This window comes from Heliconius melpomene, chromosome 6 (genome assembly GCF_056956725.1).
Source record: "Heliconius melpomene rosina isolate 202511_hmr_F chromosome 6, ASM5695672v1, whole genome shotgun sequence".
NCBI lineage: Eukaryota > Metazoa > Arthropoda > Insecta > Lepidoptera > Nymphalidae > Heliconius > Heliconius melpomene.
The window spans coordinates 13,352,215-13,367,046 of record NC_140394.1 but is presented as its reverse complement, the minus strand read 5'-3'; the positions used below and the strand labels follow the sequence as shown (position 1 = coordinate 13,367,046).

At 32.9% G+C, this 14,832-nt stretch overlaps 1 protein-coding gene across 1 annotated transcript; it reads left to right on the top strand.

The window, feature by feature from the left end:
• The first annotated feature begins 131 nt into the window (after positions 1 to 131).
• On the top strand, positions 132 to 13,903 carry LOC146538661 (peroxisomal N(1)-acetyl-spermine/spermidine oxidase-like). The gene is made up of 8 exons (XM_085187241.1): positions 132 to 479; positions 9,507 to 9,686; positions 10,113 to 10,319; positions 11,146 to 11,362; positions 11,448 to 11,626; positions 12,206 to 12,473; positions 12,919 to 13,022; positions 13,618 to 13,903. The coding sequence occupies exons 1-8, from the start codon at positions 430 to 432 to the stop codon at positions 13,862 to 13,864; spliced, it is 1,452 nt and encodes a 483-aa protein (XP_085043367.1). The 5' UTR covers positions 132 to 429; the 3' UTR covers positions 13,865 to 13,903.
• Positions 13,904 to 14,832: the final 929 nt, after the last annotated feature.

The following is a 14,832-nucleotide window of genomic DNA, read 5'->3' as shown; positions in this document are numbered from 1 at the left end:
ATCCATCAAGCTTTCAAACAGTAGGTTCCGTCTGTTTACCCTGCTATCTAAATGTGGGATACAACGTAGAGACGTACATACAAGTACTCTATATACATAAATACTGGCCAAGATTACATCAAGAGCATACTGTAGATCAGTGGGTCCCAACCAAAGGTCCGCAGAAGCCTAGACGCGGTGAGGCGTTGGACGCGAAAACGCTCATACCACTTCGGCAGGACGGCCCCAAATTAAAATTGGTGTTTCATTATCATAATTTATATTGATTATACCTACAGAGTGGTCCCTGCTAGCTATATTGAAGTGGTGATTGAATTGATTGATTGATTGAAGTATTGAAAAAGTGGTCCTTGAACAAGAAAAGGTTGGGAACCTCTGCTGTAGTCACTTGTAAACTTCAAACGTTATTAAATTAAGATCATTCATACGATGGGGACGTCGGTGGCCTTCATCAGCTTCCTTCTTATTTTGCATTACGCGTGAGTCATTTTTTTATTAATTTGATTTAAAGATGACATAGATGGACATACAGATAAATTTAAATAAATATCTGTAATAAGTACATATACAGTCTTAATTCCCTATTTGCTTTATAAGATTATAACGCAATATATTAGGTATCGTTGTAGGTAAAATTGTAATACCTTGAAGAAATATTTTCGGATAGTTTTTGTTCGCGACAACGCGACGCGGAGCGTCGGTCGCGGATAGACATGGGCGTTACGTAGCATCACTAGTTTCAGAAACTGCTTACAAGCCAAGTCACGGCATAACTAGTTTCGGGCTGTCGTCGAAACTAGTTATGCCGTGATTCGGAGCTACGCGGTTATTCGAAACTACACACATGTTACGTTGTGATTATGTGTCTGTACACATAGCCATTATTTCACATACGTAGTTTCATGAGAGTAAGCAGTAAGCACTAATCAAGTTACATCGACACTAGCACAGTTGTATCTCGCTCTATTATAGTACGTACCGCAAGAAAAAAAGAGACGAGAATAGGCGAATTTGATTGAAAAACTACAAACATCGTATTTTTTTGTATTAAACACCCAAAAAAAGCGTTTCTAAACTGTAAATGCAGAAGTTAAACTATATTATTTACATATAGTTTTATGAAAATTCCAAGAAAAAACCATATTATTGTTAATAGCTACATTGACACTTATATAGTTGCATCTTGCTCTATTTTAGTACGTTCCGCAAGAAAAAAAGAGACGATATTAGTTTTATATGTATGCATTAATGCAATTTGATCGATTATTATTTTATATCGATAATTAAAACAAAACTCTGCCTCGACACCAGAGCGAAGAAATGAAAATATAAAATGTAAATAAATATTTAATTTCCTCGATTGGGGATCGAACCCGCAAACGTCGCGTTACAGCCACGCCCTTGTGCCGCCACGACGGTGGATTTTAACCAATTCCGAGTTTTTTTTGTTTAGCGTGACGTAGCTTTCTTAATGTTTATTATTTATTAAAAGAGGTTCGGTTACAATGGCTTGCGACGTTCACTTCACACTTGAATATCTTAAGCACATTGGGATTTTTTATTCGATCTACTAGACTTTTAAGAATTCCAGTTCAGTTATTATTTTATTTAATTCATTAATTAAGAGTCAATTAGAATATTGTTCAACTGTCTGGAATCCATATTATGAAACACATAAAAACTGATTAGAACGAATTCAAAAAAGTTTTTAAAAATGTTATCTTCCAGAGATCACGAAGTACGATGACTTATTAAAATATTATAATATGTTAAAATATCCCATCGCAGAAATATTGCCGATCTTTGCGTTTTACACTAATTAGTGTCTTGATTGTTCAAAGATTTTAGGTGAACTTAATATTATTACCCTTAGATTGAATGTAAGATTATGTACCCAAAATTTTAAAACGAGGTTCGCTACAAAAAATTGAGGCCTAAATCCACTACTTAATAGAGCTTTGAGTTTTGATAATAAATTTGCGCAAAAATCTGAATTTGATGTTTTTAATGATTCCTTACGTTTGTATAAAGCTCAACAGAAAAAATATTTTATATACGTAATAAAGAATCCATAACTGAGCTTATAATTCTTTTTAAGATCTTAATTTTGGTTTTGTATTTTATTTTTTTTTGTTTTATGTTTAGCTATATAGCAGTAGTGCAGGCTGCTAAAATTAATTACTTTTTAAATGTTTTTAATTTTAAGTCTTTTAAATTTTTATTGTATACTTTATTTTAATTATGCAAACAAAAATTCTGAAATGGTCAGCGAATAAAGGCTTTATTTATTTATTTATTATTTATTTATATTCAGTAGCAAAATTTTAACATTTAAAAGCCTGTTTTTGTAGTATGTAATGTTGGCTTCCTAATAAATAAATAAATTAATCTATTGTGCTCAGTGCTTAATTTCAATTTTAAAAAATAAAATAAATAAATCAGCTTCACGCTGTTTCCCACACACAGCAGGGTAGGCAGAGGGAACCTAGTGTAACACTTTGTTACACTAGGTTCCCTACTTTCTGCCGAATTCTGGAGGCATTGCGTTTTCAGTGGCAGAACTCAACTCTGCGCTTTACCTCGACACCAGAGCAAAGAAATGAAAATATTAATTTAAATAAATATTTCATCTCCTCTAGTAGAGATCGAACCCATAACCAGCTGGTTTTTACCTCAAGTTTGGTCTCACGTTTCATCCAATTTTAAACCTTATCATTTTGCTATTACATGTCAGTTTCGCGTTTATGTTTATTTTTTGTATTTTTAAATTTCTTTTTCCATTCTGTAAGTGTAAAATTATTCCCTCTTTTTGAATGTATTTGTACTTAATTTGGAATTTTAATTTCACTCCGTAATTAAATATATCAAATATTATTAAAAAGCTATCAGCGAAAAAACTATATAAAATTCTTTATATTAAAAATATATAATATAATAAAGTGTATATAAAAAAATATATAAAAATAAATGTATATAAAAGAAATTAATAATTAATTACATTTTAGTAGCAAGATATTGTAATTTAACCTAAAACATTTTCGTAATCATAACTATAAAAGTAATCGTATTAAACTGCTTATGTATATGCCATATCTACTGCTTATGAAGCATTTGTCACTAGTTACAGAAATAACTAGTTTCTGAAACTAGCTACGCGTGTACCCGAAACTAGTGACCACTGGTTATGCTTAAAAGACGTTACGGCCCATGTCTAGTCGCGGACTTGTTACGTGTCTGCGATTTGATTAGTTAAGTAGGTAAAGCTTGACATCATACCAGTATCATAGTTTTGAATGTTACTGTTAGTTTTTTGTGTATAAATAAATAAATAAATACTTTTATATAAATAGATGGGTGGGATTATTAACCGTTTGAGTAGGCCCGGACGCGGCTACGCCCGCGAAAATATAAGCCTAAATAATTAAAATAAGTTAAAAAATAATAAGTGGAGATTTATTATTAGGACAAATATCTGAGTAACCGAAATGAACAAACAAAAGAAGTAAAAGTAACCAAAGGAAATTCTTAATATTAGAAAAAGTACCTAAAGTTTGCCGTGCACGCGTACTAAACATTTTTCTATATTAAATTATAATTATTTTTGCGGACAATATTTAAAAAATCCCAAATGATTAAAATAACGATATTTAAAGTGTATAACATCAGTATAGATAACCGAACTCAGATAAAATAATTAAAAGCAGCAAATAATTACATAAAAAATATTAGTAATTCGAAAATATATAAAAATTTACAAAACCATCAAAGTCATCTGCCCGTTCGCGTCGGTCATACTATCCCGCCCGAAGGCTAGGTCATTTCGAATCAGTGACATCTCCTTAATTATTTATTAGAATGTTATACAGTAAACTGTAATTTCCATCTAGATGAAATGCTAAAAGCGACTATTATATTTTTATTTTCATAAGGATGAATATCAAATTATAGAAATCATCTAATTTTTGTTAATGTATACAAATCTATATCAGCGTCCGCCATGTATGCATTAAGCAAACTCATTTTGGGTGACGTTTTCTTAAAACAACAAACTGCAAGCCGTTGCTTAGCAACGCGTAGCGACGATTGTTATTAACATGGCGGAATAAATTGCATGTCAAATTAAAATGTATTTTAATATGGTAGTATATATCGACAATATTACAAATATAAGAAAAAAAAGTATCCTATGTTCATCCCGGTACTCTCATGTATCTCTATATGAGTATTTTATGATAATTAAATAGGCGGTTTGGCTCTGATTGCGTAAAAGACAGACAGACAGACAGACAGACAGACAGAGTTACTTTCGAATTTATAATATAGGTATGGATTGTCGACTTTATATCGCATTTATATAGTTTTACTATAGTTTGCCGGGCAGTTTCAACGTCCGTCATTTGTCTTACTTTTTTAATTGCGAATACGGCAGAGCTGAGTTTATCCGCAAGTGCTTCCAGATGAGCATTCCACTGGAGTTTGGAATCTATAGTTACACCTAGGAAAATAGCTGATTCCGGCAAATTAAGAGCTTCTCCTTTAATTAGTAGACTAAAATTATGTTTTTTAACATTTTGTAAAGTAAACTCAATACATTTACTTTTTTTAGCATTTAAGTAACATTAGATTATATACATAAAAAAATATTAACATCAAACCAACTAAGAATATGCGATAATGCGCTAATTCACGTCGTCATAGTTTATTTTATTTCTGTCAACCTTAAATATTAAAGAGGTATCATCCGCGAAAAGTACAATATCACATAGGTTCTTCACATAAAAAGGTAGATCGTTAATATAAAGAAGAAATAAAAGGGGACCAAGAATGGATCCTTGTGGAACGCCCATCTTTAAAGGAGATCCAGATGATTTTACATTATTTATACTAACCTTCTGGATTCTTTGATTTAAATATGAGGCAATAAGGTCAAGGGCAGTATCCTTTATACCATAATGATGTAGTTTTAATAACAGAGTTTCATAGTCTACACAACCAAAGGCTTTGGATAAATCACAAAACACTCCAATAGCGTTTTGTGACTTCTCCCATGCGTCATAAATGTGCTTTAAGAGTGCAGCACCCGCATCCGTAGTGGACTTGCCTTTGGTAAAACCATATTGCTCACTATGGAAACAATTGATAATATTTAAGAAAATTGTGAGCTGATTGAACATTATTTTTCCAAATATTTCACTTAAGGATGGTAAAACAGAGATCGGTCTGTAATTTCCAGGCTTAGATCTATTTCCTCCTTTGTAAAGCGGCACTATTTTGCTATATTTCATTAAATCAGGTAAGGAGCAATATTAGGTATAATTGAATTAAGAACTTTAACAGACATGCCCTATAAGTCACCAGTTTTCTTAAATTAAGGCATTTAAAAGTTTTGGCAATTTCATCTGGTGACACATTCTTAAACATAAAATTTTGTCTACAACTACTTACATGGGTCTTTAGTATTAATTCTGCTTCCGAAGGAGATGATGGCAGTGAACGTGTTAATTCAATAGATATATCAGAAAAAAAAATTTTGAAAAGTATTTGCCCCTCCTAAATCTGAATTTAAGATTATGTTATTAACTTTTAATTTAATAGGTTCACTGATAGCTAGATCTCCCAGTTACAGTAGTTATAGCATCCCATGTAGCATTAATTATATTATTAGAGTTTAAAATTTTTGCTCTTATATAAGTACATAGACTTAGCCTGGACACATACCTTTTTAAATATTTTTGAAAAATGTTAAACTTTTAACAAGAACGCCGGATCTTGATTCCATTGCCTCATATTATATAATTCGTATAATATGTTTCTGCTTCGGTATATACCAACAGTTGCCCAGTCGCTAAAAGTTAACTTCGAGGTATTATATATTTGTTTAACTTTAAAAATGTTATCAAACTCTGTTGAGAGTAAATTAAAAACTTTGCAATATAACTGATTCGAATTTAATCCGGTTATTTCTAAGTTTGCAATTTTTCCACTCACTTTATTATTAAAAAGATTAATTTTATTTTCAGTGATTGGTCTAATTGATATTTGTTTACGTTCTGCGACTGTTTTATCTATTACCGAAAACATTTGACCACAATGATTCGACCTTAGATTAGTAATAATTTGTTTTTCTACAGTCTCACAATGACAAAAAACATTATCTATACAAGTAGCGGACGTATTCGTTATACGAGTTGGTTCAGAGAAAGTATTCAACAAATTAAAAGATTTAAATAAGTTTAGAAGACGAAGGCTTAATGATGTCACCTGCAGTATATCTATAATAAAGTCTCCGCATACTATTAAAGATTTACTATTTGAACTTAAATTATTAAGAACATCCTCCATTTTCTCTTCAAATACTTCAAAACTACCTGAGGGGGGTCGATACACGCATACTATAATATGTCTATTAAATTCAACGCAGGACAGTTCAATAGAGCGTTCGTCAGAGAGAGCTACTATATCTGGTCGCGATTTACAACGTATGTCATTTCTTATTAACCTTTAAGTATGGACGTCGGGTCTCACAGACCCATATAGGTCTACGAATTCTACAAATCGGCCACTTCTCGGTGACCTACGCCACTGAGTCGCTCAGTACCTTTCGTATTAATGACAAAATGAATGTAGATAGCAATGGTTGTGTCTCTGGGTTCAAAACACGTGAGTATTTAACTTTCTAAACGGGACCTGGGTCTGTCAGACCCGACGTCCATGTTTTCCATACATAATGATTTCAAAACCCCATATATTTTTATAATATTACAAAATATACTTTAATATTTTAATTGTATTATTTGTATTCAAATGTTTTTATTGTTATATATCATATATTATTTTGCATTATTTGTTATATATTTTAGTAATATAAATATTATTTACGTAAAAAAGACTAAATTTTTATAGTTTTTATGATAAAATGGAAAAAAATGATTGACTAAGCACGTCAGGGACAAATATATCAGTACTTTATAATCAACATCAAACAAAAGAATTGGACGACGTAATTTTATAAAGAAAATAGCACTTTATCAAATAAAAAGACGCGTTTCGTATACTAAACTACTCTAAGAATTGAGAATGACTTTGACTCGCGTTTCGCGATCTGATCTATCATTTATTGAACATGAAGCTAAAAACATAGTTTTGGGTTCTTGAAAAACATGTATACTTTGCCCCCATAAGATATATAGAAAGACAACACATACTTATGTTGACTGCAATCGTCCTGTTAGCCAACAATGTTGAAAGCCATTGTGTATCGATGTTCAATTGTACCTTATCTTGAGGTGTTGTCAAAATTTTTATTTTATACCATAAGATGTTACTTCTTTATTTTTTTTAATTGTTAGACTTTATATTTTGTTAAAACAATATTTATTTTATTATCTGTCTTTTTTTTATAGTATTATTTTCTTAAGAGTCATCCCATGTGGCCAAAGACTGAAATTGTGACTTTAAGTTACTTAAATCGTTGTGATGCGTAAAGTTTAATAAAAAGCGATTTTATTTATATTGATTTTGTTTGATTAGAGGCTATTCATGTAAACTAAAACATAAAATTGTCTTCTTCCTTTAAAAAACTGACGGAATATGACCAATAAATACACTGGTCTGACAGACCCGACGTCCATATTTGTGTTATAAAAAAACCACGTCCATAGTTAAAGGTTAATATAAGCGAGCCGCCGCGGATGGCCTTCTCTCTAACGAACGAACTTGACAATTTATAATTTTCAATATTTACTATATTGTTACATCTCGAGATCCAGTGCTCTGTTATACACATTATATGAATATTGAATTTTTTTAGAAATAATTCTAGTTCCAGTTCTTTGCCTCCTAGTCCTTCCATATTCTGATGTACAATATTAAATTTAAATGACCTAGGCGTTGTCTTATTGTCTAGTTTAAATTGGGACTTACATCATTATACTTTTATTAGTACATTTTATTTCTTTCGTTATACCATGTACAACGGGGTGTCGTATATTATATGCTACTAAAGTAGCAATTTGTTTCTTAAAATATAAAGGTAGATACAATGTGCCTTCTGTTAACTTACAGCTATTATAAATAAATTTATTTAAATCTAAATAAAATAATGCGTCGCTATGACGTTCTGTCGTATTATATAATGTCAAGTTCAGGTTGTATATGTATTTATTTTGTTTTTCTGTGAGGGAAGAAGAATATGGAAAAGAGCATATAATAAATTTACATTTAGTTTTACTATGTAAGTCAAGCAAGTTATCTATACTCTTTATAATATCTTGTTTCTTCACTGACAAACTATGACCATGTAATATGTACTATACATACATGTACTATGCTCATTTAAATTCATGGACATACTTTTCTTAATATTAAAGTGATAACTGGCTCCAGGCGAACATGCATTAAATATATTTGAAAAGTGATGACTAAGTAGGGACCCAAAGCCTTGACCTAATTTGTCAGATATAACAATAATATTATTTGATGAGGAGCGGGACGAATTGACAATATGTAAATTATTTTTCTTATTTTTATTGAGTAAATTATGCATGGCCGAGTCACCCACAGCCTCTTGCGAGGAAATTGACTCAGTGGAACCTACAACTGAGCAACCACAACTATGTTTATTTGTCAGTGATTCAAATCTTTCCATGTTGTAATTGCAAAGGTCAACCAAATCACCTGCAACTAAAATATGTTCTTTAATTTGATTTTGTGAGGATTCATATTTCTCACTTAGTGCTCTGAGGGAGCTATTTAAGTTGCTTATTTCATTCATCATGCAGCTGGCGTGTGTCTCGGTCATACATAAACCAGCTTTGAATCAATCTATTATTAGAAAAAAAAAACAAGCAAAATTACAATTTATATCTAGTAAATGCAAAGAATATTTTTTAAAGCACAAAAGGCTCGCTAATTAGCGATTTCTTCTTTTTTTCTTAAAATTAAAAATAATTAATGGATGGTGCAAATATACATACATATATAATTGTCTATTATCTTTATACATATATTAATGTCGTATGAATAAAAAATGCATGAATATATGTATTAAATAGATTAAATAAATTAATTGTTTAAGTTCTCATATTGGACAGTTCTTAAAAAAATATTATTTGACTGGTATTTAAAAAATACATAAAGATATGGAACGTCCAATAGGAAGTGGCAAGTCGCTCCGCAGAGTTAACCAAATAAGTTCTCATAAAACTTACTTGAGAATGTCGGCATTCCTAAAGTGAGAGTCTCAGAGGATCTCAGTCTATTTGTACGCTCTCCTAGAAATTAAAATTTCTTCGTTAAATAAGGAGAAAACTTAAGGGTAAATAATACACAGTATGGAAGTGACGGTATACGTAGATTCCGGGGATTGGGAGCCATTTAAACTCCGAACAAAACTCGGATACATGGTCATTAAATTAAATATGAACCGAATAGAAAGATTTGGAAATCGCTCGAGTTTGTTTACATAGTCCTCGGTTATGTTAATATAATCGAATTTTTTTTCACAGATCCACATCAATACCCTACGATACCATCGTGGTAGGCCTCGGCTCAGCAGGTGTGACTGCAGCGTCAGACCTAGCCAGAGCTGGCAAGAGGGTTCTGGCTCTGGAAGCTGAGGATAGGATCGGTGGCAGAGTGAGGACAGTGCCATTTGGTGATGGTGTCTTGGAACTTGGTGGAGAATGGTTAGTATTTTTTTTACGCCATATCCCGCATATGGCAGGATAGTGTTACGATACTCCATTCGGCGAAACTCAACGTCGTGCTTAATCTCAAGCAGCTGGAAATTGAAAATAACTTATTCTGTCGTATGCTTTAACATTTCCAATGTTAAGTAATTAATTTAAGTGTAATCAGTCTTATTGCGACACGTTGAAATGTATTTTATTATTTATATTTAAAATTATAAAATTACTACAATTATAAAACTGTAAAAATTGTTTGGTTGTAATATCAGGGACATTTTTTTTATTTTAGCTAGTCTACTTATCTTGGAAATCTATAAGTTATATTACATCCCGTTTATACTTTACTAAGTGTTGCTGTGTGTAATTATTAATGCCTCGGACACGAAGAACCACCCGAAGGTAAAACATAATTCAAAATTTCAGGATCCAAGGAACCGAAAAATGTCGGACTTACGAAACAGCTGTAAAGTATAATATTGGCGTTGTTCCTCAGGACATTATCCAAGAAATCTTCATGTCAGACGGTTCACCCGCCAACCACACTCTCATTAACGAGCTCATGGAATACTGTATGATGGTACAGGATAATCCTGAAAAAAATGAATCAGTTGCCACTTTATTGACCAGAAAGTGAGTATAGAAGAGAAATAGATTCGGGGAATGTTTATATTTTATTTCTTCGCTATATTAGACGAAACACGGTGTTCAGTTTCGGCTCCCATCACGTAATGCCTCGGTAATTAGGCGGAGAGTGGGGAACGGAATGTCTTAGTATTAGGCTTCCTCTACCCTGTTATATGTGGGATACATCATGAATCAAGAATTGTATATATATAATATTATTTTATGTATTCATTAATTATTCTTATCTATATATATAAAAGGACTTGTCCTCACTGACTGAGGTAAGACGCACGCACAGCCGTAACCGCTGTGCGTAGAAACGTGAAATTTGGATAGATGTTTACTTTCGTTATCTGGACATCCACTAAGAAGGGATTTTGAAAAATTTTAACCCTAAAGGGGTGAAATAGGGGTTCAAAGTTTGTATGGAAAAAAATTTAAATCGGCACCGATTTTTATAAAATTTGAAATTTAGATTTTTAAAAGTATTTAATTGAACACGTGTTTCATCGTTTTCTAGAATTCTCCCCCTAAGGGTGCAAATAAGGGGTTGAAAGTTTGTATGAAAAAATTCTGAAATCGCCACCGATTTTTATAAAATTTGAAATTTACACTCTTAAAAATATTTCATTGAACACATGTTTCATGGTTTATTAGAATTCACCCCTAAATACGTAAGCGAAGCTGCGCGCGTCCGCTAGTTTATATATATTTCTAGATATTAAAAATATAATACATTCAAATATTGAATTTGAGTTAGGTACACACTATTATGCTTTGACAAATATTTAGATAAAACGTTGTTTTCCAATGTACGCTATATTTTTTCTAGATTAAAGGAGTATCTAAAAGAAAAATATCCAAATTTACTAGAAAACAAAGATTTTTTGGATAATTTGTTGGATTTATTAAGCCTTTTGATAAATAACTACGACGGGTCGAATGATTGGAACGATTTAAGTGCACACGCAAAATTCGAGCCTCTAGAAGGACATCAACATATGTCCCTCCACAGATATGGATACAAGACCTTCTTTGATATTTTACTGGTAGGGTACCTGCAGTTTCATCCGCATCGCTAAATATCTGTCGTAGTTCTTAAAACCGAACCAATATCTTTGTTTCCCTCCGCAGAACACATACAACAACGGTCCAGGCTGGCCTACTCTGGATATAATATTAAACAAAGAAGTAGTGGAGATAAGGTGGCCGCAGAACTACACCGATAACGTGGAGGTGATTACCAAAGATGGCGATGTGTATAAAGCAAACAATGCTATCGTTACCGTTTCTATCGGAGTGTTGAAGGAACGGTAAGGCTCAATATATTAAAATGTAACATCGATTTTTATTACTGCTGAGACTTTCTTTGCCTTTTTCAAGAATGAAATAAAACTATATTAAAAGAAGTAGTTACATAGTATGGCTATGCAAGAACCTCTTGGCATACGTAACCATGGTCTGTGGCGGTCAGGAAGGAACACTGTGTGGTTTTAGTCGGTAGTGTAGCCGGCCTATATCTGCACGAGTCCTACATAACCTGCTTGAATTTTCCCTTTGTGGCGCACCCGTGAGAAAGTTTCCTCATGATAAAAAATATACCTATTATAAAAATGTTCTCAACTTAACTCAAAAGCTATATATTATATACTTCAGGCTTGTCAAGTAACTCATATATTTAAGTTTACAACTTACATAAACCTTAGTAAAATGATTAATTTTGTGTTGATGAATAAAATTTTCATATTAAGGATAAGGCTTAACACGTAATGTGTTGAAAATTGGACAAAAATGGAGAATAGAGTGTCTTAACAGTACGTTCTCTGTCCACCCTGCTGGATGGGGGATGAGGCGTAAAGCTGATTTTTTTAATTACATGCATTCATTTACAGACACTCAAGCTTGTTTTCACCAGCTTTGCCTCAAGAAAAGATTAACGCCATTGAGAAAGTGTCAATAGGAGTTATTGGCAAGATAATCTTGAAATTCGACGAGCAATGGCTGCCGAGTGGCAGGTTTTACAGCTTCCTATGGAGAGGAGAGGACAAGAAGGAGATTAGTGAAGAGGATCATTGGATCACTAAAATATTTGCTTGCAGTACTCCATTGGGATCGAGATATGCACTCACATGCTGGTCGAGCAGTGAAATAGCTAAATTGGTATTTATTAAGAAAATTATTGTTTTAGAAGTTATTTTATTTATATCAAAATCTTGGAATAAATTTGATTTAAATAAATATGAAACTAGGAATATACCACTACTAAAAAAAACAAACGCAATAGAGACAGTCGGAGGGAATGAAATTTTTATTTTTTCGCCCTGGTAATGAAGCAAAGCGCAGCGTTAAGTTCCGCTATTCAACACGCAATGCCTGCAGAATTCAGCGGAAAGTGTGGCACGGAAATGTCTTAATAAGATTGAAATGCCTTTAAACTAGGATCCCAGGTTCCTTCTACCTACCCTGCTATGCAGCTAAAGAAAAGATATATAAAATAGTAGTGATCATATTTACCATCTAGTTAACAATATTGTGTGCTGGGTGATAAAAAAAACTAGAAGTAAATGTAAAATAATATATATCAAATATGTATTTAATATTTAAGGTGGAAACATTACCCGAAGATGTAGTAAAAGAAAAACTGATGGTGCTTATACGCAAATTTATGGGGAAAAATTGGAAAGTTCCAGAACCTTCTGGAATAATTAGGTAAAAATACGACGGTGCAATGTTTAAGCGTATTGTGAATAAACCTCTGAATACCATCTATTAAACGGGCCCATTATGGACTACGTTGGACTTGCAAGACTAAACCCATACATGTGCACGCCGTGCACGGTAAAGACCGAGCAAGCAGAACTTGTTGATATGAATTCGCTCAGTTCTAGAGAGCGGAACGAAGTAATTATATAAAATACAAACCTCTTTGTTGGTGAAATTTAAACCTATTCTATTTAATAGAAGCATAACTCTATATCGGTGGCCCGATGCAGTACAACTCTTAGTTACTTCTCTTTGATCTTGCAAGCAAAACCACAGACGTCTTATATATAGATAATATAGGGGCTAGTCGTGGCACAGGGATATGCAGCTATAAGCACGACAGGTGGTCGGTCTGATTCCCACTTGGGGAAATTAAATGTTTAATACTTTAAATTCCTCCATCTGGTAACATCTGGAACAGAAGTGTCTTAACGGGACAGGGTATCTTAACACTAAGTTCCCAGGTTTCCTCTGTCTTTCTGGCTATGTACGTGACACAGCTTGAAGCTACTATAAATATATATTATGTTCACTTCCACAGATCCTCATGGTATTCGAACCCGTTTACCCGAGGTAGTTACACCTACGACAACATGTTAACTTATGAATATCCCAACGGGAGGGCCATCCTCGGGGAACCCCTGGTCGATGGCTCTGGCATACCCAAAGTGATGTTCGCGGGGGAGGCGACCAATTTGAATCACTACGCAACCGTTCATGGGGCGAGTGAAACGGGCAATAGGGAGGCGAAGAGAGTACTGTCACTAAGTGTTGGCAAAGATTATTGATGTATTTTTATATATTAATTAAAATTATGTGCTAATGTTGGTTGTTGTTTTAGTTAATTCTAATTTGAAATAACATTTAGGCCGAAGCCGTTGCGGGACAAGGGCATAAGGGCATGCGACTATAAATGCAACGGTTTGGTTGGGTTTGATTTCTACTTGGAGAATGAAATATTTAACATATTTTTTAAATTCTTTTCTCTGGCAATAAGGTGAAGCGCGCTACTCAACACGCAATGCTTTAAGAATTTGGTCCAAAGTGGGGAATGGACGATTCATAATGGAAACTGAGATGCCAGGTCTCATCTACTTACCCTACTGATGAAAATATTGTCTTTATGGGATTAGAGAGCTATCTAAAGGTAGTCGTGCTAATTTTTACCGTCGATAGTCTATGTAATAATATAATACATAACGTGATCAGACTTTCCTAGACTTGTTTTTCTACCATCTACATCCCAGTCAACAAATGACCTTATTATGAATTTCGGCTATAATCTATATAATATATAAAAGGAGATGTTCCGTAAGACGTTGTCGAGGTAAGACGCACACCGCTGATGACAGAAACATGAAATTTAGACAGATATTTATTTTCATAACGTACACTCACTAAGAAGGGATTTTGAAATATTTTAACCCTGAAAGGGTGAAATAGGGGATTGAAAGTTTGTATGGAAAAATCTGTAAATTGGCACCAATTTTTATAAAACATGATATTTAGGTTCTAAAAATACATATTTCATTGAATGCGTGTTTCACGGTTTATCAGAATTTACCCCCCTAAAGTGAAAAAAAATTCATAAATATATTTAATAAAAATATTATTATATACGTATTATTCAAGTGGGCGAAGCCGCCTGAGTCAGCTAGTATAATGTAAGTAAATTATGCTAACAATAGTTTTTTTTATTGCTTAAGTTACCGTACAATTTTCTTATCACATATATACACACATTAAGCCATTTAAT

What these genes read in the sequence shown, in the direction of transcription:
- LOC146538661 (XM_085187241.1), top strand. Translation starts at nt 430, where the DNA reads ATGGGGACGTCGGTGGCCTTCATCAGCTTCCTTCTTATTTTGCATTAC. An exon ending in TTGGAACTTGGTGGAGAATG is followed by an intron (nt 9,687 to 10,112) that starts GTTAGTATTTTT and finishes TCAAAATTTCAG; the next exon opens with GATCCAAGGAACCGAAAAAT. An exon ending in GCCACTTTATTGACCAGAAA is followed by an intron (nt 10,320 to 11,145) that starts GTGAGTATAGAA and finishes TATTTTTTCTAG; the next exon opens with ATTAAAGGAGTATCTAAAAG.